The sequence below is a fragment of the Phyllostomus hastatus genome, unplaced genomic scaffold (assembly GCF_019186645.2).
Source record: "Phyllostomus hastatus isolate PE091 unplaced genomic scaffold, TTU_PhHast_1.1 phas_contig_80, whole genome shotgun sequence".
Lineage (NCBI taxonomy): Eukaryota > Metazoa > Chordata > Mammalia > Chiroptera > Phyllostomidae > Phyllostomus > Phyllostomus hastatus.
In genome coordinates, this window is record NW_025333960.1 from 8,792,245 (window position 1) to 8,818,363 (window position 26,119).

Sequence of the window (26,119 nt, forward strand, 5' to 3'; positions counted from 1 at the left end):
AAGGGCAAAATTTTCTGCTATTTTAACAGCCGAATAGTATTCTATTATGTAAATGTCCCATAACTGTTCTATCCACTCATCTCCTGATGGACAGTTGGACTACTTGTATATCTTGGCAATTGTAAATAACACTACAATGAACACAGGGTTGCTTATGTTATTTCAAATTAGTGCTTTGGGTTCCTTTGGATATATTCCCAGCAGTGGGATCACTGGGTCAAAACGCAGATCCATTTTAAATATTTTGATATCCCCATACTGCTTTCCACAGTGGCTGTACTAATCTGCATTCCTACCAGCAGTGCAAATAGTTCCCCTTTCTTCCACATCCTTGCAAGCACTTGTCTGTTGATTTATTGATGATAGCCATTCTGACAGGTGTGAGATGGTATCTCATGTGGTTTTAATTGGCACTTCTCTGGTGATTAGTCATGTTGAACATCTTTTCATATGTCTATTGGCCATCGCATGTCCTGCAAAGCCATCTGGCATGGGGCTTTTGTTTGTTGGAAGTCTTTTGAGTACTGCTTCAATTTCATTAGGTATAATCTGTCTACTCAGATTTTCTGATTCTTTTTTATTTATTTTTCAAAAATTGTATGTTTCTAGGAATTTATCCATTTTATCCAGATTGTCCAGTTTGTTGACATATAATTGTTCATAATATTTTCATACAATCCTTTAAATTTCTTTGGTGTCAGTTGTTATTTCTCCTCTTTCATTGCTCATTTTATTTATCTGTGTCCTTTCTTTTTTTCTTGATGAGTCTGGTTAAAGGTTCATCAATTTTTTAATACATTTTATTGATTTTGCTATTATAGTTGTCCCATTTTCCCCTCTTCACTCCCCTCTGCCCTGCACACCCTCTCCCACCCACATTCCCCCCCTTTAGTTCACGTGCATGGGTCATACATATAAGTTCTTTGGCTTCTACATTTCCTATACTATTCTTACCCTCCCCCTGTCTATTTTCTACCTACCATCTATGCTCCTTATTCCCCATACCTTTTCCCCCCTCCCTTCCCCTCCCACTCCCCTGTTGATAACCTTCCATGTGATCTCCATTTCTGTGGTTCTGTTCCTGTTCTAGCTGTTTGCTTAGTTTGTTTTTGTTTTTGTTTTAGGTGTGGTTGTTAAAAATTGTGAGTTTGCTGTCATTTTACTATACATGTTTTTTATCTTCATTTTCTTAGATAAATCCCTTTAACATTTCATGTAATAAGGGCTTGGTGATGATGAACTCTTTTAACTTGACCTTATCTGGGAAGCACTTTATCTGCCCTTCCATTCTAAATGATAGCTTTGCTGGATTGAGCAATCTTGGATGTAGGTCCTTGCCTTTCATGATTTGGAATACTTCTTTCCAGCCCCCTCTTGCTGGTAGGTCTCTTTTGAGAAATCAGCTGACAGTCTGATGTAGTTACCTCCTTTGTAGGTAACTGTCCCTTTTCTCTTGCTACTTCTAGGATTCTCTCCTTCATTTTAATCTTAAGTAATGTAATTATGATGTGCCTTGGTGTGCTCCTCTTTGGGTCCAACTTCTTTGGGACTCCCTGTGCTTCCTGGACTTCCTAGAAGTCTATTTCCTTTGCTAGCTTGGGGAAGTTCTCCTTTATTATTTGTTCAAATAATTTTTCCACTTGTTGCTCTTCCTCTTCTCCTGCTGGTACCCCTATAATTCAGATATTGGAACATTTAAAGATGTCCCGGAGGTTCCTAAGCCTCTCCTCATTTTTTTGAATTCTTGTTTCTTCATTCTTTTCTGGTTGGATGTTTCTTTCTTCCTTCTAGTTCACACCATTGATTTGAGTCCCAATTTCCTTCCCATCACTACTGGCTCCCTGTACATTTTTCTTTATTTCACTTAGCATAGCCTTCATTTTTTATCTAATTTGCAACCAAATTCGACCAATTCTGTGAGCATTCTGATTACCAGTGTTTTGAACTGTGCATCTGATAGGTTGGCTATCTCTTCATTGTTTAGTTGTATTTTTTTCCTGGAGCTTTGATCTGTTTTTTCATTTGGGCCATTTTTTTGTCTTGATGTGCCTGTTATGTAGTGAGAGGTGGAGCCTTAGGTATTCACCCGGGCCAGGTAATCCAAGTTGCTGGGTTGTGACGCCACATGAAGGGAGGGGGTCCGAGAGGGAACAATGGCACTTGCTCTACTCTCTGCTGGATTTCAGCCATTTCCCCCACTTCCCGCAAGCAAATTGGGCCCTTCTGGTGCTGATTCCTGGGTGGGTGGGTTTGTGTACATTCTAGGACCCTGTGGGTCTCTCCAACAAACTCTCTTATAAGGCTGGGAGTTTCTCCTGCTGCCACCTCAACCTCCACAGGTGTTTTCAATCAGTGGTTTGAGGCTTTATTTCCCCGAGCTGGGGCCCTGGGTTGCACAATTCGTCCCACTCCCCAGTTGTTTCTCCCAGTTTATCTGAGTGCAAATGTGGGACTGCCCACTCCACCAGCCGCCACCTTGCCGGCCAGCTGCATCCTTGCGTGCTCTGGTCCACAATTCACCGCCTCACTGGGTCGTCAGTCACCACCTTGCCCATCCCAGTCCTCCAGCCACCACCTTGCTATGAGTCCTCTCCACCTAGCTGCATGTCTCCACCCCTCCTACCAGTCTGGATGAGTATGTCTTCTTTAACTCCTTGGTTGTAGGACTTCCATACAGTTCGATTTTCTGTCAGTTCTGGTTGTTTTTTGTTTTTAAATTGTTGTGGTCCTCCTTTTGGTTGTGCGATAAGGCACAGCATGTCTACCTACACCTCCACCTTGGCTGGAAGTCCTCCAAAGGTTTGTCAATCATGTTTATCTTTTCAAAGAAATAGCTCTTGGATTCATTGATCTTTTGTATCATTTTTTCTAGACTCTATTTCATTTATTTCTGCTCTGATCTTTATTATTCCCTTCCTTCTACTCCAGGCTTTGTTTGCTGTTGTTGTTTTTTTTAAACATTTTTTTAATTGATGTTCAAGTACAGTTTTCTGCCTTTTCCCCCCAGCCCTCCTTACCTCCCTCCCCTGTTTCCACCCCATGTTGTTATTGTCCATGTGTCCTTTATATTTGTTCCTGCAAACCCTTCACCCTTTCCCCCTATAATCCCCTCTGTACTCCCCCCTCTGGTCACTGTCAGCCTGTTCTCAATTTCAGTGTCTTTGGTTATATTTTGCTTGTTTGTTCATTTTGTTGATTAGGTTCCTGTTATAGGTGAGATCATATGGTATTTGTCTTTCACCATCTGGCTTACTTCACTTAGCATAATGCTCTCCAGTTTGATCCATGCTGTCACAAAGGGTAGGAGCTCCTTCTTTCTTTCTGCTGCATAGAATTCCATTGTGTAAATGTACCATAGTTTTTTGATCCATTCATTTACTGATGGGCACTTAGGTTGCTTCCAGCGCTGTTCTTTTTCAAGTTCCTTTAAGTATGTACTTAGATTGTTTATTTGAGCTTTTTTTGTTTGTTTTTTCTAGATAAGCTTGTAATGCTATGAATTTCCCTCTTAGGATTGCTTTCCCAGTGTCCCACAGATTTTGGTTTGTTGTTTTCTCATTTTCATTTGTTTCAAGATATCTTTTGATTTCTTTCTTGACCTTGTTGTTGACCCATTCATTGTTTAATAACATGTTATTTAGCTTCCATGTCTTTGCATGTTTTTCAGTGTTCTTCTTGTGATTGATTTCTACTTTCATAGCATTGTCATCCAAGAAGATGTTTGATATGATTTCAATTTTCTTAAATTAATTGAGACTTGCTTTGTGTCCCAACATGTGGTCTATCCTAGAAAATGTTCCATGTGCACAAAAGTATATATATTCTGCTGCTTTGGGGTGTAATGCTTGAAGATATCAATGAAATCTTTTTGACCTAGTGTGTTATTTAAGGCCACTGTCTCCTTGTTGATTTTCTGCCTGGAAGATTTATACATTGAAGTCAATGGGGTGTTAAGATGCCCAACTGTGAATGTATTTTGTCAATCTCTTCTTTTATCTCCATCAATATTTGCTTCACATATTTAGGTGCTCCTATGTTGGGTGCATAAACATTTACTAGAGTTATATCCTCATATTGGATTTTTCCCTTTATCATTATGTAGTATCCTTGTTTGTCTCCTATTATAGCCTTTGTTTTAAAGTCTATTTTGTCAGATATAAGTACTGCTACCCCAGCTTTTTTTCTTTTCCATTTGCATGAAATATCTTTTTTCAACCATTAATTTTTAGTCTGTGTATATCTTTTGATTTTTGATGGGTCTCTTGGAGGCAGCATATACATGGGTCTTGTTTTCTTATCCACTCAGCTACCCTTACATCTTTTGGTCAGAGTATTTAAGCCATTTACATTTAAGGTGATTATTAGTAGATATGTATTTAGTACCATTTTATTGTTAGATTGTTTTCCTCCTTTTTTTCTTTCCCTTTTTTGTCATCTTCTTCTTAATGTAAGCTCTTTAACAGCTGTTGCATACTGCTTTGGTGTTAATGAGCTCCTTTAGCTTTTTCTTGTCTGGGAAGCTCCTTATTACTCCTTCAATTTTAAATGACAGCCTTGCTGGGTAAAGTAACTTGGTTGCAGGTCCTTGCTTTTCATCACCTTGAATATTTCACACCACTCCCTTCTAGGCCTGAAATGTTTCTGCTGAGAAAGCTGATGCAAGTCTAATTGGTACTCCCTTGTAGGTAATTACCTTCTTGGATTCTCTCCTTGTCTTTAAGTCTTGTCATTTTAATTATGATGTGTCTTGGTGTAGGCCTCTTGGAGTCCAACTTATTTGGGACTCTGAGCTTTCTGGACTTGTATGTCTTTTTCCTTCACCAGATTAGGGAAGTTTTCAGTCATTATTTCTACAAAGAGATTCTTGATCTCTTGCTCACTCTTTTCTCCTTCCCATGATGCTGATGTTGCTACATCTTATGTTGTCCAAAATGTTTCTTAAGGTCTCCTTGTTGTTGTTGTTTTTTAATTCTTTTTTCTTCTTGCTGCTCTGCCTAGGTGTTTTTTCCTGCCTTGTCTTCCAAAGCACTGATTCAGTCCTCTGCTTCAATGAACCTACTGTTTACCCCTTCTAGTGTATTATTCATCTCAGATATTACATTCTTCATTTCTGACTGGTCCTTTTTTATAGTTCCTATCTCTTTTTCATGCTGTTGAGTACCCTTATAATCATTGCTGTAAACTCTCTATCTCGTAAATTGCTTGCCTCCATTTTGTCTAGGTCTTCTGGAGAATTCTCTTGTTCTTTCATTTGGGGCCTATTTCTTTGTCTTCCCATTTTGGCTGCTTCTTTGTATTTTCTGCCTTAGATGTTAAACTAATCAGCTGCCAAAATGAGCAGTTGTTAATACTCTAATCAAGCTGTAATTAATAGTCTGCTTTAAGCACCACAGGATGGGGCACAGTATTCCTTTGGGTGGGGCTATTGCTTCCCCTCATGCTGATGCCACTTGGAAAGGAGTACTTTGCCTGACAAAGATGGCTTCTGTAGTATGAGGAATGACTCAGCACATGAATCCTGGTATCTGTTCTTTTGGTTCTCTCCCAAGAGCCACAAGCCCACGCTCTCCTCATGTGTCTCTAGTCCACTCTGCCCTCCCTCTGCCAAAGCCCAGGGTAAGTGGCTGCAAACGAAATTTGGTGTACTGGCATTTGGTGAAGAGGCTGTCTGCATCTTCAGGCATCTCTCCTGTCAGGGAGCAACCTGGCTGCTTTACAGAGCTGCAGGTTATCTGGGTTTCTTTCTAGTTCTGGTGCCGTAGGCTGGGGAGCCCAGCTTTCAGTTTAGACCCCATACTTCTCAGGGGGAGCCACTGAAATATTCCTCTAGAACATCACCTGCCACCAGTGGGAACCTCGCCAGCCCTCTCATGCCTTCTCTGTATTCCCTACCAGTCACATTGTGGTGAAGTGGTATCTGCTATCTGTCCATGGTCATAAGGCTTCACTCCAGCTAGTGTTCTTTTGGTTGTTCCAGATGATTTCTCTACAATTTAGTTGTAATTCCAGATTGGTCCTGGGAGAAGGTTAGTGTAGTTTCCACCTACTCCTCTGCTATTTTGGATCAACCCACAACTCATCTTTTTAAGTAGAAAGAACTCATCTTTCTTTTTTAAAAAAAATTACATGCCATATTTATTAATAGTTCCTTTTAAACTGAATTGTATTGGAAGATCTTGAAATAACTGAGTTCATGAACCACATGCTTCAATAAATAATGTCTTCATGAGACGGGCATTTTATAAAAAACAAATGCATAATTTGCTTTATTTTCACATATATTGAAGTTTCAACAGAATCTATGTATATCCACAGAGATTTATAGGGTTCTCAAGATTGTCCATTAGATGTGTCACATCAGAAAAAGCAGTAAGTCTGTAGAACCAGGGCTTGCTACTCTTGGAATAGCATCTCAGGCTACCACTCAGCATAGTTCAGAATATACCTCCACATTCCACCTGGTGGTGCCCAGGGACCAATGATCAAGTGCAGCCTTCCTTTCCAGAGTCCTGTAAACAGTGACACATCATTAGGGAACAAAAGCCTCCATTAGCCATGGCTGACCTGAGTGGTTGCAGCAGTGTTTCTCAGATCAGTTTAAGACTCTACAGGATTGTTTAAAGGTAAAAGCAGTCCAAGGACTCCAATGTAGACTTTAATTATTGTGTAAATATGTACAGATACTGAAAATTTACATGAACTGTTTATGCTGTTGTAAAACAACAAAATAAAGAGAAATGTATTAATTAAATGCAAACTAAACTATAAATCCAATAACATTCAAGTTAGCAATAGACTAATATGATGGGTAATGCTGCTCTGCTAAACTGAAACAGCTCTGGGCTGTCTTGGATTCTGAGGCCAGCATGCTCTGTCACCACATCTCATGTGATGGTTTAATTCCCTCACACTCCACTCACAATCTGTGGGCAAAGTTTCCATTTCTACCTTTGAAATAGTCCAGGTGGGACCCTAAACAGCCCAAGAGTGACCCCACTCACCACCTAGGCTGCTGCACTCTGGGGAAAGTCATCGTGACTTGGCCTCCCACCAGGCCAATGGCAGCAGCAGTCCTCTGCTAGCTCTCTCCCTTTGCATACATACTCCTGTGATCACAGTCCACCCTTCGCATGGCTGCTAGGGAGATCCTCATAAAAGTTTAAGTCAGATCCTGTCACTGCTCCATATGAAAATCTCCAATGGTTTCTGCACTGGATTCCCAGGATATTTCACAATTCCCACACTGAACCACAAGACCCCATGTCAACAGGCCCCAAATCTCCTCCTCTCTTCCCAATGGTCACTCTGCTCCAGCCACACTAGCCTGTCTGCAGGTGCTCAAACTCCCAGGCAAGCCCTTTCCTCCCAGTGGGGGACCCCACTGTTGAGAAAGCACAAATATAAATATTGAGTGTATGTATGTGTGTGCATCTCTCTTTTGAATTGTTTTTCTCTTTAGAGGTCTCTGGTAGGTGTTTTATCTCATTTCCTGTCTGAAACCACTCCCTTTATACTGCAATTAACGTCCCAATTTTGCTTTCTAGTTTGCTTATTGATCTGTTTATTGTGGTTTTAATTTTTTAATTTTTATTGTATTGGCGTAACATTGGTTAATAAAATTATATAGGTTTTAGGTGTACAATTCTATAATACATCTGTATATTGAATGTGTGCTCACTACCCAAAGTCAAGTCTCCTTCATCATTATTTATCACCCTTTACTCTCTTCTACCTTCCTCCTAGCCCCTTTCCCTCTAGGTACTTATCATACTGTTAAGTTGGGTTGGTTTTTGTGGTTTTGGTCTTTTTGCTTAATTCCTTCACCTTTTTCACCAGCACCTAATGTTCCCCCACCTCTGACAGTTGTCAGTCTGTTTTCTGTATCTATGAATCTGTTTCTATTTGATTTGTTAGTTTATCTTGTTCATTAGATTCTACATATAAGTTAAATCATATGGTATTTGTCTTCTCTAAGTGGCTTATTTCACTTACCATAATACTCTCCAGGTCCATCCCTGCTACTGCAAAAAATAAGATTTCCTTATTTTTAATAACCAAGTAGTATTCCACTGTGTAAATGTACCACAGCTCTTTTTTTATCCAATCATCTACTGATGGGTACTTGGGCTGCTTCCAAATCTTGACTATTGTAAATAATGCTGTAATGAACATAGGAGTGCATATATTCTTTCATTAGTGTTTTGGGTTTCTTTGTGTATATTCCTAGCAGTAGAATCACTGAGGCATGAGGCAGTAATGTTTAATTTTTTTAGGAAACTTCATACTGTTTTTCACAATGGCTGTACCAATCTACACTTTCACCAATAGTACACAAGAGTTTGCTTTTCTCTATATCCTCTCCAATATTTGTTGTTTGCTGATTTATTGTAAAATGATATATCATTATGATTTTAATTTGCATTTCTCTGATAGTTAGTGATGAGCATCTTTTCTTATGTCTGTTTGACAGTTGTATTTCCTCCTTAGAGAAGTGTCTTTTCAGGTCTCTTGACCATTTCCATTTGGATTGTTTGTTTTTTTGGTGTTGAGATGTGTAAGTTCTTTGTAAATTTTGGACATTAACCTCTTAACAGATGTATCATTGGTAAATATGTTCTCCCATTCAGTGGGTTGTTTTCATTCATTGGTGATTTCCTTTGCTATGACAATACTTTTTAGTTTGATGTACTCCCATTTGTTTATTTTTTTCTTTTGTTTCCCATGCCAGAGGAGACATATCAGAAAAAATATTGCTATGAGTGATATCTGGGATTTTACTGCCTATATGTTCTTTCTGGAATTTTTTTGTTTTCAAGTCTTACATTTAAGTCTTTAATCTATTTTAAGTTTATTCTTGTTTACAGTTTAAAAAGATGGTCTAATTTCATTTTTGCACATCTGTCCAATCTTCCCACCATTTATTGAATGGACTATCTTCAGCCCATTGCAGGGTATTGCCTCCTTTATTGAATATTTTTAAGATTATTTTATTTTATTTTATTTTATTTTATTTTATTTTATTATTTTTAGAAAGAGGAGAAGAGAGGGAGCAAGAGAGGGAGAGAAACATCAATGTGCCAGGGAAACAGCAATCGGTTGCCTCTTGCATGCCCACAACCCAAGCACGTGCCCTGACTGGGAATTGAACCAGCCACCTTTGTTCGCAGGCCAGTACTCAATCCACTGAGCCACACCAGCCAGGAGTTCCTCTGTTGAATATTAATTGATTATATAGACTGGGTTTATCTCTGGGCTCTCAATTCTGTTTCATTGATCTGTATGTCTGTTTTTTGCCAGCCCAATGCTGTTTTGATTACTATGGCCTAGTAATATAGTTTGATATCAGGTAGCATGATTTCTCCAACTTTGTCCTTCTTTCTCAAGATTGCTGTAGCTACTCCAGGTCTTTCATGGTTCCATAAATTGTTGGAATATTTGTTCTAGTTCTGTGAAATATGCCATTGGTATTTTTATAGGAATTGTGTTGACTTTATAGATAGCTTTTGGGTAGTATGGACATTTTAATGATGTTAAGTTCTTCCTGTCCATGAACACAGTATATGCTTCCACTCATTTGTATCTTCTTTCAATTTCTTTCTTCAGTGTCTTATAATTTTGTGAGTACAACGCTTTTACCTCTTTGGTTAAATTTATCCCAAGGTATTTTGTGATGCAATTTTAAATGGGATTGTTTTCTTAGGTTCCCTTTCTGGTAGTTCATTGTTAGTACATAAAAAGGCAACTGATTTCTTAATATTTACTTTGTATCCTGCAACTTTATCAGGATAAATTCATTTATCACGTCTAGTGGTGTTTTGGCAGAATCTTTTTCTCTATATACAGTATAATATCATCTGCAAATAAAGGCAGTTTTACTTCTTTCTTTCCAATTGGGATGCCTTTTACTTCATCTTCTCCTCTGACTGCTGTGGTTCCAGTACTATCTTGAATAAGAGTGGTGAAAGCAGACATCCTTGTCTTATTTCCAATCTTAAAGAAAAAGCTTATAGTTTTTGCCCATTCAGAATGGTGTTGGCTGTAGGGTTGTTATGTATGTTGACATATGCTCCCTCTATTCCCACTTTGCTGAGTGTTTTTATCACAAATTGGTGCTGGATTTTATCAAATGCTTTTTCTGCATCTACTGATATGATCATGTGGTTTATATCCTTCATTTCATTTATGTAATGTATGCTATTTATTAATTTGCAGATATTGTACCAACCTTGCATCCCCAGAATAAATCCCAGTTCATCATGGTGTATTACCTATCGAATGTATTGCTGGATCTGGTTTGCTAATATTTTGTTTGGGCATTTTACCATCTATGTTCACCAGGGATAGTGACCTATAATTTTCTTTCTTTGTAATGTCTTTATCTGGTCTTGGAATTAGGATAATACTGGGCTTATAAATGAGCTTGGGAGTCTTCCATCCTCTTGAAATTTTTTTGACTAGGCTAAGTGGCTTTATAAGAGAAAGCCAGGATTACTAAGGACTTAAGAGTTGGCATTGGTGCCATTCTTGTCAAAGTTGGGTACAACATTAACAAAATGCCAGTTGTACTGCCTCCTTTGTTTAGTCTGATCAGCCTTCTTCTCTTTCTCCTATTTGGCCACATTGGAGGGTTTGACTTTCCCAGCACAGGCCAGGGAACCACAGACTTTATCTCCAAACATGCGGACAACTACTTCCACAGTGGTCAAAAACTCCACCTCACATTTGCTCAGGGTAGCCTCATCCTCTAGAGGCATGCCTGCCAGAAGCACAATTTGATCTTCTGGAGCAATATCCTCCAGCAAGGCTACATGAGCCTTGATCTACCAACAGTCTCTCCACCAGTCAGCTCAAGGGTATATAGCTCCTGGGCACAGACAAAAAGCTGTATGTCAGTGACTGAACTGCTTTCCTCTTGAATTTTATGGAAATATTTGAGGATAGGTGTTAGTTCTTCTTTGAACATTTGGTAAAATTCACCTGTGAAGCCGTATGTTCCAGGAACTTTATTTGTGGTAAGTTTTTTTTACTGTTTCATTTTCACTAGTTGTAATTGCTCCATTCTGATTCTTCCTGGTTCAGTTTTGGAAAATTACATGTTTCTAGGAATTTATCCACTTAGTTCAGATCTTCCAATTTGTTGGCACATAGTTGTATATAATAGTTTCTTACAATCCTTTGCATTTCTTTGGTGTCAGTTATTAGTTTTTCTCTTTCCTTTCTTATTTCATTTGGGTCCTCTCCCTTTTTTTCTTGATGAGGCTGGTTAAAGGTTTGTCGATCTTGTTTATCTTTTTTTAAAAAAAGCAGTTCTTGGTTTTATTGCTTTTTTGTGTTGTTGGTTTTTTTAATATAAATTTACATTTCATCCTGCTATGATCTTTATTATTTCCTTTCAACTACTCACTTTGGCCTTTGTTTGTTATTCTTTTGCTAGTTGCTTTAAATGTAAAGTTATATTGTTTATTTGAGGTTTTTCTTGTTTCTTGAGGTAGTCCTCTAATGCTCTGAATTTCCCTGTTAGGTCTGCTTTCCCAGTGTCCCATAGATTTTGGATTGTTGTGTTCTCATTTTCATTTGTCTTAAAGGTATCTTTTGATTTCTTCCTGGACCTCAATGTTTAGTAACATGTTACTTAGCCTCCATGTGTTTGTGTGTTTTTCCATTTTTTCCTTGTGACTGATTTCTAGTTTCATACCATTGTGATCAGAAAAGATGCTTGATATTATTTCAATCTTTTAAATTTATTGAGACTTGTTTTGTGGCCTAATGTATGGTCTCTCCTAGAAAATGTTCCATGTGCACTTGAAAAGAATGTATATTCTGCTGCTTTGGGATGAAATGTTCCCAAGATTTCAATTAAATCCATCTGGTCTAGTGTATCATTTAAGGCCTCTGATTCCTTATAGATTTTATGTCTGAAATATCTATCCATTGATGTCAATGGGGTGTTAAAATCCCCTACTATGATTGTATTTCTGTCAATCTCTCCCTTTACATCCACCCAGATTTGCTTTATATATTTAGATGCTCCCATGTTAGGTGCATATATGTTTACAAGGGTTATATCCTCTTCTTGAATTAATCCCTTTATCATTATGTAGTATCCTTCTTTATCTCTTATTATAGATTTTGCTTTAAAGTCTATTTTGTCAGATATGATTGCTACCCCAGTCTTTTTCCCTCCCCATTTGCATGAAATACCTTTTCTATCTCTTCACTTTTCATCTGTGTGTATCTTTCACTTTGAGGTGGGGTTTCTTGTAGACAACATATATATCAACCTTGTTTTCTTACCCATTCAACTACCCTATGTCTTTTGATTGGAGAATTTAAGCCATTTGCATTTAAAGAAATTATTTATAGGAATATATTTATTGACATTTTATTCTTTATAACTATGCTACTCTTGTTATTGTTGTTGTTGTTTGTCTTCTTAAAGAAGACCCTCTAACATTTTTTGTAATACTGGTTTGGTGGTAATGAACTCCTTTAGCTTTTTCTTATTTGGAAATCTCTGTTTCTCCTTCAATTTTCAATAAATAGCCTTGCTGGGTAAAGTATTCTTGGTTGTAGGTCCATGCTTTTCATCACTTTGAAGTATTTCATGCCAATCCCTTCTCGCCTGAAGTGTTTCTGTTGACAAATAAGCTAACAATCTTATGAAAGCTCCTTTGTAGGTAACTAATTGTCTTTCTCTTGCTGCTTTTAAGATTATCTCTTTGTCCTTAACCTTTAATTGTGATGTTTCTTTTTTTTAAGAGTTTATTCATTTACTTTTAGAGGGAGGGGAAGCGAAGGAGAGAGAGGGAGAGAAACATCAATGTGTGGCTGCTTCTCACGTGCCCCCTGCTAGGGACCTGGCCTGCAACCCAGGCATGTGCCCTGACTGGAAATTGAACTGCAGCCGTTTGGTTAGCAGGCCTGTGCTCAATCCACTGAGCTACACCAGCCAGGGCTAATTGTGATGTTTCTTGATGTGGGTCTCTTTGGGTTTATCTTATTTGGGACTCTAGACTTCCTGAACTTTTTTGTCTCTTTTTTTCTTTCACCAAGTTAGGGAAGCTTTCAGTGATTCTTTTTTCTCTTCTTTAATTTTTATTTTTGATTTTAGAGAGAGGAGAATGGAGGGAAAAGAGAGAGAAACACTGATGTGAAAGAGAAACATCAACTGGCCACCTTCCATACGCACCTTGATCTGGGACCAAACCCACAAGCCAGGCTTTCCTTTTACTGGGAATCAAACCAGCAACCTTTCAGTTTGTGGGAAGATGCCCAACCAACTGACCCACACCAGTGGGGCTTTAGTGGTTATATCTTCAAATAGGTTCTTGATCCCTCACTCTCTCTCTTCTCCTTCTGGTAACCTTATGATGCAGATGTTGTTACACATCACATTGTCCCAAAGGACCTTTAAACTATCCTCATTTTTTAAATTTTTTTTTGTTCCTCTGGTTGGATGTTTTTTGCTATCTTGTCCTCCAGATCACTGATTCAATCCTCTGCTTCATCCAACCTAATGTTTATTACTTCTAGTGTATTCTTCATTTCAGATATTGTATTCTTCATTTCTGATTGGTTCTTTGTTATGGTTTCTATGTCCTTTTTTATATCTGTTGTAATTCTCACTAAATTCCTTGTAGTTCTAAGTTTCTTGAGCATCCTCATAACCATTACTTTTAACTCTATATCTGGTAAATTTTTTGCCTCTATTTCTTTTAGCTCTTTCTCTGGAGATTTCTCCTCTTCTTTCATTTGGTGTATGTTTCTTTGTCTCCCCATTTTGGCTGCCTCTTTGTGTTTGTTTTTATGTTTTAGGTAGATCTGCTATGACTCCCAGTCTTGTTAAGGTAGCCTTTGTAGTAGTTGTCTTGTGAAACCCAGTAACACAGTCTCCTTGATTCCCTCCTCTGGTTGCTCCAGGAATGTCCCTTGTGTGGGTTATGTGGGACTTCCTGTTGTAATTGAGTCTTGATTTCTATTGGCCTATTCATGCTTCAGGTAGACTCCAGGCTGGCTGACTGTGAAGATAAACTCTGACCACAATGTATGAGCTGCTGTGAAGGTGCTGACCTCACAAAGTAGAATTCACCTCAGTAGGGTCTGATGCCTGCCGAGATCTCCCTTTGGATATGAAGCTAATTGGATCTTGCTCTGATGTTGTCTGAAGCTGGCCACTGGGTGTGTTGGTTCTGGGACCTCTTGGGAGGGACTCCGTTGCAGACCAATATCAGACATTGCCTGTGATTGGCCCCAAGTAACCTGTTTGGAGCTACAAAGCAATCTACAGTCTTATGGCTGCCTCTTCTGGGCCTGGATGTGCATAAGAAGGACTAAGCTGTGCACCAAGGCAGGGTTTTACAAGCACTGTGCCAGGATCAAGTCAGCAAAAGTCCCAAGGAAACCTAATATATGCCTCTGCTTGCATCCACTTGCTGGCTGCCTGTTAGACTGTCACTGAAAGAGTCACTGGCAGTACTAGAGTTGCATGAGGTAGGTTCTCAGTGAGTCACCAGGTAGTGGCAAGTGGTGTTCATCATGCTGATATAGGTTCAAACTCGGTGCAAATGCTGGATCTGAGACCACTCAGGAAATGTCCCAGGGTATACCAAGTCTAGCTGCCACCTGCTACGTACTTAAAGACTTTTGTGGTGGGGCAGGGCCTCAGACAGTCATTAAGGTGAGGCCAGAAGAGTTTATCAGGCCCAAACAGACCAAGATTTGCCCAAGTTAAGGGACAGCACTGCATTACTAGAGTGCGTAAGGGAGAAATAAAATATTATGTTTGTCTTTGCTCACAGATCTTCTCAGTGAGGCCTTTCTCAAGCCCCTATTTAAAGTCACAACCTCCCAACCAGCACTCATAAGCCCCTCCCTGCTTTCTTTCTCTATAGCACTTGTCACCATCCATCTGTCATATTAGGTATTTATGCCTATTGCCTCTACTAGAATGTCAGCTCCATGAGGTCTAGAATTATGTTTTGTCACCTGCTATTGCCCAACCCTAGAGGTGCTTGGTAAATATCTGTGGCATGTGTTATGGAATCACCTGGTGTTCATATGGTCCCAGTGCATTATTTATGTACAAACTCTGCTTCAGTTCTTTTCTCATTAGTTGCTTTTAATGGGCTTTAAAGTTGTGACACAGAGTTTTGTTATAGGATGATCACCTGGAAGATCCAGGATGTCATTTTATTTATTTTTTAAAGAACAGCATTGAAATGAACAGGCAGAGAAAACATGCAGATCCCACAGTACAGATCAGCCGACCCATACCTTTCTTAGATCCCATTTTGAGAAATACTAGATTAAAAAATGGTGAGAAAGCAGTAGTACCCACAAATGAAGAGGTCACAGACCATATCCCAAACAGAAATAGCTACCATCCCACAGTGGAATAGAGAGCCCAAGTAATGACCTGCATAAACGAAAGCACAGCACTACCTGATAGGCCATTCAAAGTCTTTGTCCCACTGATGACACCTGTCATTTCACTATCCTAGGGTATAAACTTTCACATTTGAAGGCCCTTACAATCAGATCCAAGTTTACATTCCACTTTCATTATCAGTTATATCCACTGACAACCAAACGAAGCTCTACCCACCAAACATCTCCTTGGGCCCTGTGGTAATTTTTTATGGGTTTTATATTAATTACCCCAGTAATGCATGCACACTAAATAAACCAACAGAGAAGCAAAAGAGAAAAGTAAGTTATTTATAAGCACAAATCAGCCCCTGCCCCACCTGGACAACCACTTTGACATTTGAGTCTTTTCAGAACCCATCTGTACATAACGTAAATAGAGCCACTCCATCCCTTCCTGAACATTTCCCTCTTCTGAAATCAAACTAGTCATTAGGCATTCTCAGGATGCATACACAAGCCCTCCTTAGTCACTCCCAAATTCCATCAGACCTTATCTTAGGAACATTTGGCAATTGTCATATAATATCCCACCCAGTTGTCTGGTGTTGTTACTTAACCTTTCCCATGTATGCCCTAGCAGACCAAGTACCCTGCTGGACTATATATCTCCAAGACAGAGTCCCTCCTTTATGGGAGACTGTGAGCCTACCACATGGCAGCCACATATCCCTAATCATCCCTCACAGCACAGGAACCACTAGTTAAATCTTCACTTACTCTATACAGACCCATTTTGTTGTTTTTAGAACAGAAAATGCTTGCATTACTCTTCTGGTGGGGTCACTGGCAGCAGGAGGAAAGTCCCTGTGTGGAGCTCATCATACTCCCTGATCCATGAGGGGGAACCAGTGAAAAGCAGAAACAGAAACATTTTCCTCTCAGAACTAAGCCCTGGGTGCCTCTTTAAAAGGAGGACAAGCTGATGAATCATCCATGAGAAGGGAAGAAAATAAGAAAACAAATTAAAATTGTGGAAGAAAATGATCCTACAGGGAAGAACAGACATCTCAGAAGAAATGCGGCAGGATGGTAAGCTCAATGTTACTCATAAAATTTAAAAGGCAGTTGTCTGAATGTAAAACAAAATATAGGGAAAGAAGAAGAGCTATAGGCAGGTGAGCCATGAGGTAAAGGAGGGCAGGCAAGATGATTTCTTCACACCTGCAGGAGTTCGAACTAACCAGAGGAAAATGAGATATCAGCAAGCTGGTACAATTATCCAATATATATGTTATTATAAAGAAAGGATGCTAAAGGCATCACCCTATATCCCTCATGTTTGTGATCTCAAACAAAAATCAACATTTATCATTTTATTAGTCATTTCCCCTGCTTCATAATTAGATTCAAAATTAAAATACTTTATAATGAAAAAATAGCCTTTTAGAAGTTTGTTATGAAAAAGTTTAGAAAATATTTGAGCTGCTAAAATGAAACATGTCTAAAATGAAACATGTAGTATAATGCTATGAGATCTTTTTTAAAAAAGACTTTCTTAATTAAGCTTAAGCCTGCTATAAATATAAATACCCTGGCTAATAATCTAACTGAGGGCGGGGGGGGAACCAGAACAGTTCACTCTTTCCCTCCTCCAGCAAAGGGCAAGTATTATGTGATACAGAGAGTGTGTGTGTGTATCTCCCTCCCTCCCTCTCTCTGTCTCTCTCCTTATCTTCTGCTCTCTGTCTCTCCCCTTCTCCTCTCTCTCTGTCTTTCTGTCTCTCTCTCCCTCCCCTGTACTTCCAGGAGAGTCTTTGATGGAGGCATTTTTTTTTAGAGCTACACAATCTATTTTCAGACCCTAATTAGTATAGATTCCATGAAGACAGAAAGCAAATAATACTGGAGCATTCAGAAATCTTTTTCTTCTAGATAAACAAATACCACTGATACAAAGGGATCTGGCTCTCCAGTATCTTGTTCAAGAAGAGAAAATGGGAGGAAAATTATTTCTCCTAGGTTCTGCTTGCTCTCTTACAGGGCCTATTCAATCTTCTGATAACCCAAGTCTTCTAGGAGAATCTAGGGGAACTAAAAGTAGCCTAGGCTACCTTCTGGGTTAAATTCTGAGCAAGGAGAAGCCAACTTTATGACCTCCAGTGAAGTCAAAGAAGGCCTGAGGCATCAGGAGTAATGAAATACATCAGAAAAAGACTCACCAAAATAGAAGAGAGAAACTTCCACAGGAGAGATTCCTAAATCTCTAAGGAGAGATTCCACAGAGAAACTCACTCAGTGACACTGATGTTAAATACCGCTTTCCTTTTTTGGTTTCTGCTGACAAAGTTAGGCAACAAGGAAAACAACTCCAGCTTTGGTCGGTATGGCTCACTTGGTTGGAGCACTGTCCCATACACCAAAATGTTGGGGGTTAGATTCCCCGTCAGGACACATACCTAGGTTGTGGGTACAATCATGTATGGGGAGCAACTGATCAATGTTTTTCCCTCACATCAGTGTTGCTCTCTCCCTCCCTTTTTCTCTCTATAAAATCAATAAACATATTGAAAAAAAAGAAAGAAAGACAACTCTGGCTCCTTAGGACATACGTGACTCTCAGCAGCTCAGAAATCATGCCATGGAACTGAAGATGCAGAATCAAAGTCAGCCCCTGGGTAAATGTGAGGTGATGCTTCCATCCGGGCCCTAACAGAGACTGATCACACCTGATCACCCACCACCCAACCAAACTGCTCCCTACCTCCCAGAGGCCCTGTACCCCTCTCTCAGCTCTGTCATGTCTTCTTTACATATAAAACCTTCAGACAGGCTATATAATTCATTTCCCCCAGTTTCCTGCTAAAATGTAACTTTTACAAGGTCAAAGCCCTTTGTCTATTTTGTTCAGACATGCCACTGCCTGGCACTTGTAAAAGCTAAGAGTTATTTTCTGAATGAGTGCCACAGAAGTAAATGCAACAGAATATTTTAATATTATACATGAGCACATAAAAAAGTAAGACCATTCAACACCACTTATGTTGTCTTTTCACCAAAATGCTTAACCCGAAGAAGCAATGAGGAAGCAATCAGACTAAGATCTTGGGACTTTCTACAAAATAACTGGCCTGGATACTGCAAAAATACCAATGTCATGGTGGAGGAAAAAAAGGAGAGGAATTGTTTTAGGTGAGAGACATGACAAACCAAGAAAATACATGATCTCTGACTGGACCTAAATTTTTTTATATACCTGTTAAGGACATTTGGGGACAATTGAAAAATATGTTGTATCGGTGTGAGTTAATACTATTACAGTTGTGTAGGAAAGTGTCCTTTTCCCTAAAAGATACATACTGAAGTATTTAGGGGTGAAGTGTAATGATGTCTGCAATTTACTTTCAGATGGTACAGAAAAGAATTTATTAGTATTTACATACATTAGAGAGAGATAGAAAGAGAAAACAAGAGTGGCAAAATGTTATCCCTACTGAATAGAGGTGAGAGGTCTACAAACATTCACTATACTATTCTTTCAACTGTTTTGTAAGTTTGAAATTTTTTAAATAAAGCATGGGGAGTTAAAAAGAAAAGAACTCATGCCAGAGGGACAGTGGGATCAATAGGAAAGCAATCAGCCCTGTAGTAGGAGGGCTGTGCTCCTGGCCTCCCTGCATTCTCCACCACATCAGCCCTCCAGAAAACACCTGAGATCTGGAGTCCCACCTGTTCTCTCCCATGCCGGGGTCCATGCCCACCTTTCCCCCTTTGAGACATGTTCAGATCCTTCCCACTGCAAGAAACCTTCCAAGATTGCTCCCTTCCCAGCACCCACTATATTTCATTTAAACTCCACCGTCTCCTACTGCACCTTCAGCAACCCACACATCACGAAAGCCATGGATACTAATTCCTGTGCACATGCTTCCCCTTCCTGCCCAACCAGGAGCCTCTCCATCACAAGCAAGGACCAGAATCCCACTCTCCCTACTTTCTATCTCCAGCAGAGCATGCATAGCACCTTATCCACAGCAAGTACTCAAAACAGACCTTGATTAAAAACTTTCTGTCTTTCACCTGTCCTTGTGTCTAATAAGAGGGAAGACAATATCATCATCACACTGTTACTTCTGTCATGCATGATTCTGTGGTAAGTGTTATCACAGGAATACAGGCCAGGTAGTCTAGCTTATTGGTAGTGTGTCCACATCCTGGAAAAGGCTCAGCACTCTTTGAAGACAGGCATCACAGCTGTCCCATCTATTTCAACCACCCACAGCTCCCAGCATGAAAGAAGCATTCAATAAATGGTGAGTGGTTGAGTGAATGAATGTTCATTCCATTTTCAAACACATATTATAAATTATAAAAACTAAAGATAATTGAAAGTATAATAGTTGCACAGACCTGCAAGCACTGAAATTAACATGTTAGACACAAGTAAATTTGAAGACCTTTTCTCATTCATGGACTCAAAATCTTTTTATGTCCTAGCACCTTAAAATATAAAGTTTTTTTATTTTCTGATGGCTATTGCCTTGGATCAAACCTAAGGAATACAACACATTCCTTAAGACACTGAATCAGGGCAAAGTTATGGAGAGCTATCGGTCTGACAGCTATAGACAAAGGAATGGAGAGGGACCACAAGCACTTTGAAAATGCTCCACAAATGATTCTGATACACACCCCAGAGAAGCTTTAGCTCTGAAATCAGAGGGAGAGCTATATTGATACTGATACTGAACAAAAGAGAACAAAGGGACCCTGGAGCATTCCATCAGCCTGGCTCAGGGTGACTATATGCTGGGCACTGCTGGGCAGACATCCCATTATGTCCTTTTTTTTTTTTTTTTACAAACACATGACACAAAGCCCCTACACTCAATATAATGTTATGTAAAATATGTAGAGAGATACTGTCTTCTTTTGAAAATATAAAATAAATAAACAAGACATGAAAATAAGCAAGTTTCCATTAAATACATAAAAAAAATTTAAAAGAAAGCTTTGCTTTCCATATCATTGAAGAAGGAAATTATCATTTAAACTATATTCAAGTTTATTAAACAAATTTCAAAAAGTATTATAGCCCTGGTGGGTGTGGTTCAGTTGGTTGGAGCATCTTCCCATAAACTAAAAGGGTGCATATTCAATTCCTGCTCATGGCACATGCCTAGGTTGCGGGTTCAGTCTCTGGTTGGGGTGCATATGAGAGGCAACTCTTCAGTGTTTGTCTCTTACATTGATGTTTCTCTCCCTCCCTTCCCTTTTCTCTAAAATCAATAAGCATGTCCTTGGATGAGGATAAAAAAAACTATTATAAAATGTTTAACTTTCATCAGCTTCAAGGTTTATGTTGCCCCCAAAATTTTGCGTGTAACTGAACTTTCAAATCTGCTAACACCTTCTGACTGATTTCATTCTGGATTCTAAGATGTCAATTTCTTTCAAATTTTGTTTGCTTCTCATTTTTCTTGTTTCTTCTTGAGAATGGCTAATGAAAATATCACCAATATTATAAGGTATCATTAAGCAGTCATCATCTACAAGCATGATGTCCTCACCAGCATCTTCTAAATTTTGGAGTTGTTTCTTTTTCACAACCATTTCTTCCTCCTTCTCTGTGATTCTATTTGTATTCCATGGAGATCTGTTTATCTTTTGTTCATTTTCAAAAGTAGCATTGCCATCTTCTGCAGTAAGGCCTGTATCATTTACATCTATTCTCTACCCAGCACCACCAACGCTGAACCACACTTTCCAAAAGGGGTTCGATTTAATAGAGGAACCAGGTGTGGTTAAAAAAAAATAATAATAATACATTATATTTCTAGCCTTTCTGCACACCCTCTCACCCTTAAGAAAAATGCGAGTTTCTGAGAAAGAAAAAAAAAGTGTGTACGTAAACAGAATCTCAGACTTGGAAAGCAAATGTGATGGTTGCCTAGCCTAGTACTGCCCATACTATGCATTCATTCTTTCCACAATGACTCTAACAAGCTCATCTAACCTTATTGAAGATGTACAGTAACAAGGAGCTCACTACTGCACAAAGCAGTCCATTTGAGGTTCCATAGCTCTCATTGATCTGCCTTACTGTGAGTAGAAGTCTGCCCTCAAGAACTACATGGCCCTTACCTGTGCATAGTTATCTGAAGCCCCCACTGCTTCACCAAAGATGAAGCAGTGGGGGCCACACCAAAGCCCAGGTATGTGAATTCTTACCATACAGACTCCAAGAAGGCCAAAAGAGAGGAATCACCAAACTCCTTATCAGAAGCAGAGATGTCTTCAGTTTCTCTTAACCATGCCACTCAGCTGTTGAGGAAGTGGCAGAAATCTCTAAAATGTCGTCAAGACAACCAAAGTCCAAATATAAATCTCTGAGATTCCACTCAGAAGCAGTTTTTAAGTGTATGCACATACACACCCAGAGGAAATAATAAAAGATCCTCTCCTCCTCCTCCTTTTTTCTTCTTCCTTCTCTCCTCCTCCTTTTCCTCTCTCTTCTCTTTCTCTTCTCTTTTTTGCCATGGGGTAATATGTGTTAAAAATGCATACTGGGAAGCTTTCTACCTCTGAGGTTGGAACAGCTGCTATCTCAATATTGTTTTTGTCAAATTTTTTTAACACACTTACCTGTTTTTAAGCTATATGTTTTATAATACTAGTTGAGATTACAGAGTGGGACAATTGGCACTCTATTGGCAAGAAGGAGACTCATGGGGTCCTAGATGTCCATCAAGGACCCCTGTCAAACACACCTTCCTGTATGGCTAGCTTGCATGGATGGCCCGATTTATCCCAAGAAAGGTCACTCACAAAGGCTTTGGGATAAACATGGGGAAGTACAGCCACAGTAAAAATCAGAGCAAAGAATTTATAACAGGGAGCCTAAAGAAACCCAATGTGCTTGAGTCCTTGGTTTTTCCAACAGCACAAAGCATTCAGAGAATGTTCCACAGACTGTGGTCAATTCCATCTGGGAGACTTGTCAAAAGAAATAAGATCAGACATACCCTAAAATCAGGGCTCTGAAAGGCACAGGTACAAGTAAAAAAAAGACATGCCATCTGGTCCACTCTTACTCCCACCTGCTGCAAATGACCTCCCCACCCCACCACCCCCCCCCAGCCCCGCCCCTCGCCCCTGTCAGGTACCTCCGACCCTACAATGGGAGCAAAATACTACAGCTAAGAGATAAAAGTCTGCTTTGCCAATGCCTGAAACAACCTTGGGAAGCACATCTGCAAGTAATTACTAAGCAATCAGGGTTAAAGATGGCACAAAAAAGATAGCTCCTCAACCTCTCCAGTGAGACAGTAAGAGTCTAGTTAAGAGGCCCGCATTTTCCATCACCTTCTCAAGGGGGCCCAACAGAGAGTGATCCCAACAGAGGGTGTGGCTTCTATGGTCTCTGTCCTACTGAGACTTCAGGGAGGTGTGGCAGTGGCTAAAAAACAGGAAGCTTGGTGCTAGCCATATGCAAGGCTTCACAGACCTCCTGACACAAAGAGCAAAGGCGCTTGGGGTTCCTGTTAAATGTATGAAAGGACTTTGGACTTTCAAAAGTCCAGCCACTACCCACAGAGTTCTCTCTCAAACCAAGAGAACAAATCCAAACCAATTACTTACAATGGCTTGACCTTACCCAAATGCTCTCTCACTTAAAGCACTACCTTATTTGAGAATACAAGTAGCAGTTGAGAATACAGCCTGTCACACACATCTTACCCAGGACAGGACCAGTGAAACTGGAGGGCTTAACAAATATAAGGTCAGTGGCCTTTCAAATAAGATATCCTCTGACCTAAGTAAGAATAAAATCTAGAGCCACTCTCAAAAACAAAACAAAACAAAAAAAGGCCATGAATGTGATGTGATATGAATGGCACTTCAAAGCTTCTGTTTGCCCAGAAACATCTTCCTGCTCTTTGTTGACACTATTCTCCTTTTCCAAGCTCAGACTTCTTACACCAACAGAGTGACTGCAAAGAACCAGCAAACAAGGGTGAGGCATTATGTCCAGGAAGCCACTAAGAGTGTGTTTCATTCTCAGAGATAAGAAAAAAAGAAATAAAGGGATTTCCTCCAGCTTTCTCATCTCCCAGGCCTGCTAGTTGTCACCCTGGAATCAGAGGTTAGCTGGAAGTGATACCATATATCTAAGGAGATCATTTGGTATAGTCCTCTGCCTTAAAAGGAAAGATGTTATTATGTCCACTTTACAGATGAGGTGGCCAAGGTACTTGTCCAAAACTGCTAGTGAGTGGAAAAGAATGAGAACCCAGGTTTGCTGCTTCCAGGTGCAGGGCTCTTCCCACCTGATCCATTTTCTTGTAGAAGGATATAGAGACTGATCAAGCAGTGAACTTGATAATAATTCATGTAATGGGGCAGGGTCTATGCCACCTAAGTAGATGACAATGGAGAAAACATGGAGGGGAGCAAAGGGCAAAATATCTCCTACTTCATTTATTCCCAATGCCAATCCTGACACACACAACCCATGTTAAAGTTGCTTCTCGATTCTCTGATAGAACATTCCTTCTAAGTCTTTTGGGGCCGTCTATGAGTCTGAAATGACTCTTCACCAGGAAAACATGGGATTCCTGGAACTGATGTCTGGACTATAGTACAGAGACCAGGCAGTGAAACCCATCCCTGCAACAACGATAAGGTCAACAGGGGAAGACCAGAGCAGCATCCTATTCAGATCCCAACTGTGGCTGAGCCCACCAAAGGTTAGGAACACTAGGGGAGTTGTGCAGGAGTGACAAGCAGTTTGCTAGATGCCCTGGAATTCTAGGAGAACCAGAAAGTCCAGTGGAAATAGGAGTTCTGGCAAAGGAACAACTATGGGAGATGGTGATGCACACAGTCCTGTCAAAAGTTCCAGACAAGCCTAAAGGGAGCCTGGACACTCCATTGATCTGCTACAATTCAACCCTAACCTAGAATCATTTCCTTTTCATACACTTCCTGTACATCCATCTTGACAGACCAGTTAGCATATCTTTGAGACAAGTAAGAACAAGTCTACCCTCCTAGCTGCTCTTTTTCTAGGAAATGGTTTACTAGGGATCAGATTTGCAGGGGGCAGTACAACTAGGTATCAATGCCAAAGGCTGCTGAAAACACAGCTTAAAACTAACTCTTTCAAAAGAAGTAATTCTAGACTTTGATGTTGGTCCTCCCCCCCCCCCCAAAAAAAAAGACAAATGGCCTTTAACATTCTCTAAACTCCCTGGGGTTGTTTTCAAAGGGCTGCCCCGTCATCTGACAGGTCTGCCAGAACCCAAGGCTTGGGTGTTTGTTTCTGTCTTGGTTCCTGGCTTCTTTCACGTTTCTCCAGGATAAGTAAGAAAGCCCAGTTTGAAAGGGGAACTGGTGATAGAGAAGGACTTTCTCATCCTGCTTTTATCCCGGGCACAAAAGTTTTCTAGGTGCAACACTCTACAGTACTTTTTCACCTCCCTGCCCGTCATCCCCTCGAGCTTTCCTACCCCCGATAGGCCTTCCTTTTTAAAAAGTGAATAAACCAATTGCTCCTAGGAGGCAAAAGAGAACCTGGCGCCTCGGCCGAGTAACTTCAAGTTTCCGCTGGAAGGAAATTATCAAAGGAGAAGGAGAAAGCCCTTCACCACCAGAGGGGCCGCAGCCGGGACCAGGACCAGCCGCGATCTTCTAGTTTCAGCAGAGGGGCTCAGCGCCGGGCCCCAGCTCCGGCCCGGGCCCTGCCCCCAGCGCAGCGAAACCTGAGCAAATCCCGGGAAACGGACTGACTGGAGGTGGAAGGAGTCTAGAAAGTTCGGCAACAGGCTCGACCTGGACCTCAGCAGGGCTAGGGAAGAGGGAAAGCGGGGAGACGGGACACAGGGACAGAGGGGCGCACGGGCCAAGGGGAAGTGAGGAAGGAGAGCTGCAGGGTACCCATGGGTGCAGAAACTACGGGGGCGCACGGACTAGGGGAGCGCCGCGAACCAGGGAGGCGCACGGACGGTTGGGGACGGTTGGGGCGAGGGGAGGTGGACGCGGGAGTAAAGGAGGGCGCAGGGACCAAGGGGATCCAGGAGTTCGCCGGGACAAAAAGGGGCTCAAGGACTGAGGGGCCGCAGGGGATGAGGGGGGGCAGGGGCTGTAGGAGGCGCACGGACGAGGTGGGCGCAAGAAAGGGTGTCCCCAGCGGACGGCGGCACAGGACTCACCCCGAGAAGACACACTTTGAGCTCTCGTATCGCCATCATGTGCTCGGGGCCGGACGGGGCAGGGGCTCAGCATCCTCCGGGGCCCGGCCGCGTCGTGCCCACGCCAAGCCAGCGTCCTCCAGTCTCCGCCTTTTCCTCGCGGCACCCGCTGGCGGAACCGCCACCGCTGCTATTTCTAGGCCTCCAGCCCTGCCGCGGTCGGTCACGTGGCTGCTGGCCGGCTCCTCCCGGGGCTCCGGATCTGACCTCCTTGGGCCCCAGCTCCCAGGAACGCCCCCGGGGCCACGTCAGCCGCCCCAGGACCTGGGGTGAGGGCACTGCCCCTTACCTCAGACCAGCTCAGCAACTAGACCCGCTTCTACTAATCCCCCTCTGGCATCTGCCTCTCCAGCCCCGACCGGTGCAATGCCCGGGGGCTGGGAGGAAGACTTGGCCCCACAACGGGCTTCATCACTGACTATTCCATTCCTCATCTGAAAAGTGGGTGCTGTCAGCCCAGGTCATTTGTATGGGAGCATTTGGGAGTCTGTGTGTCTGTC

At 41.0% G+C, this 26,119-nt stretch overlaps 1 protein-coding gene and 1 pseudogene across 1 annotated transcript in view; both read right to left on the minus strand.

Annotated features, from left to right (window-relative positions):
• Positions 1-25,803, minus strand: part of RAB31 (RAB31, member RAS oncogene family) — a 159,381-nt gene extending 133,578 nt beyond the window's left edge. The window contains exon 1 of the mRNA XM_045850142.1: positions 25,581-25,803. Within this exon, the coding sequence (XP_045706098.1) occupies positions 25,581-25,619 (39 nt within the window). The 5' untranslated portion in view covers positions 25,620-25,803. The remainder of the gene's footprint in view (positions 1-25,580) is intronic.
• LOC123826295 lies at positions 20,701-25,309 on the minus strand (annotated as a pseudogene).
• Positions 25,804-26,119: the final 316 nt, after the last annotated feature.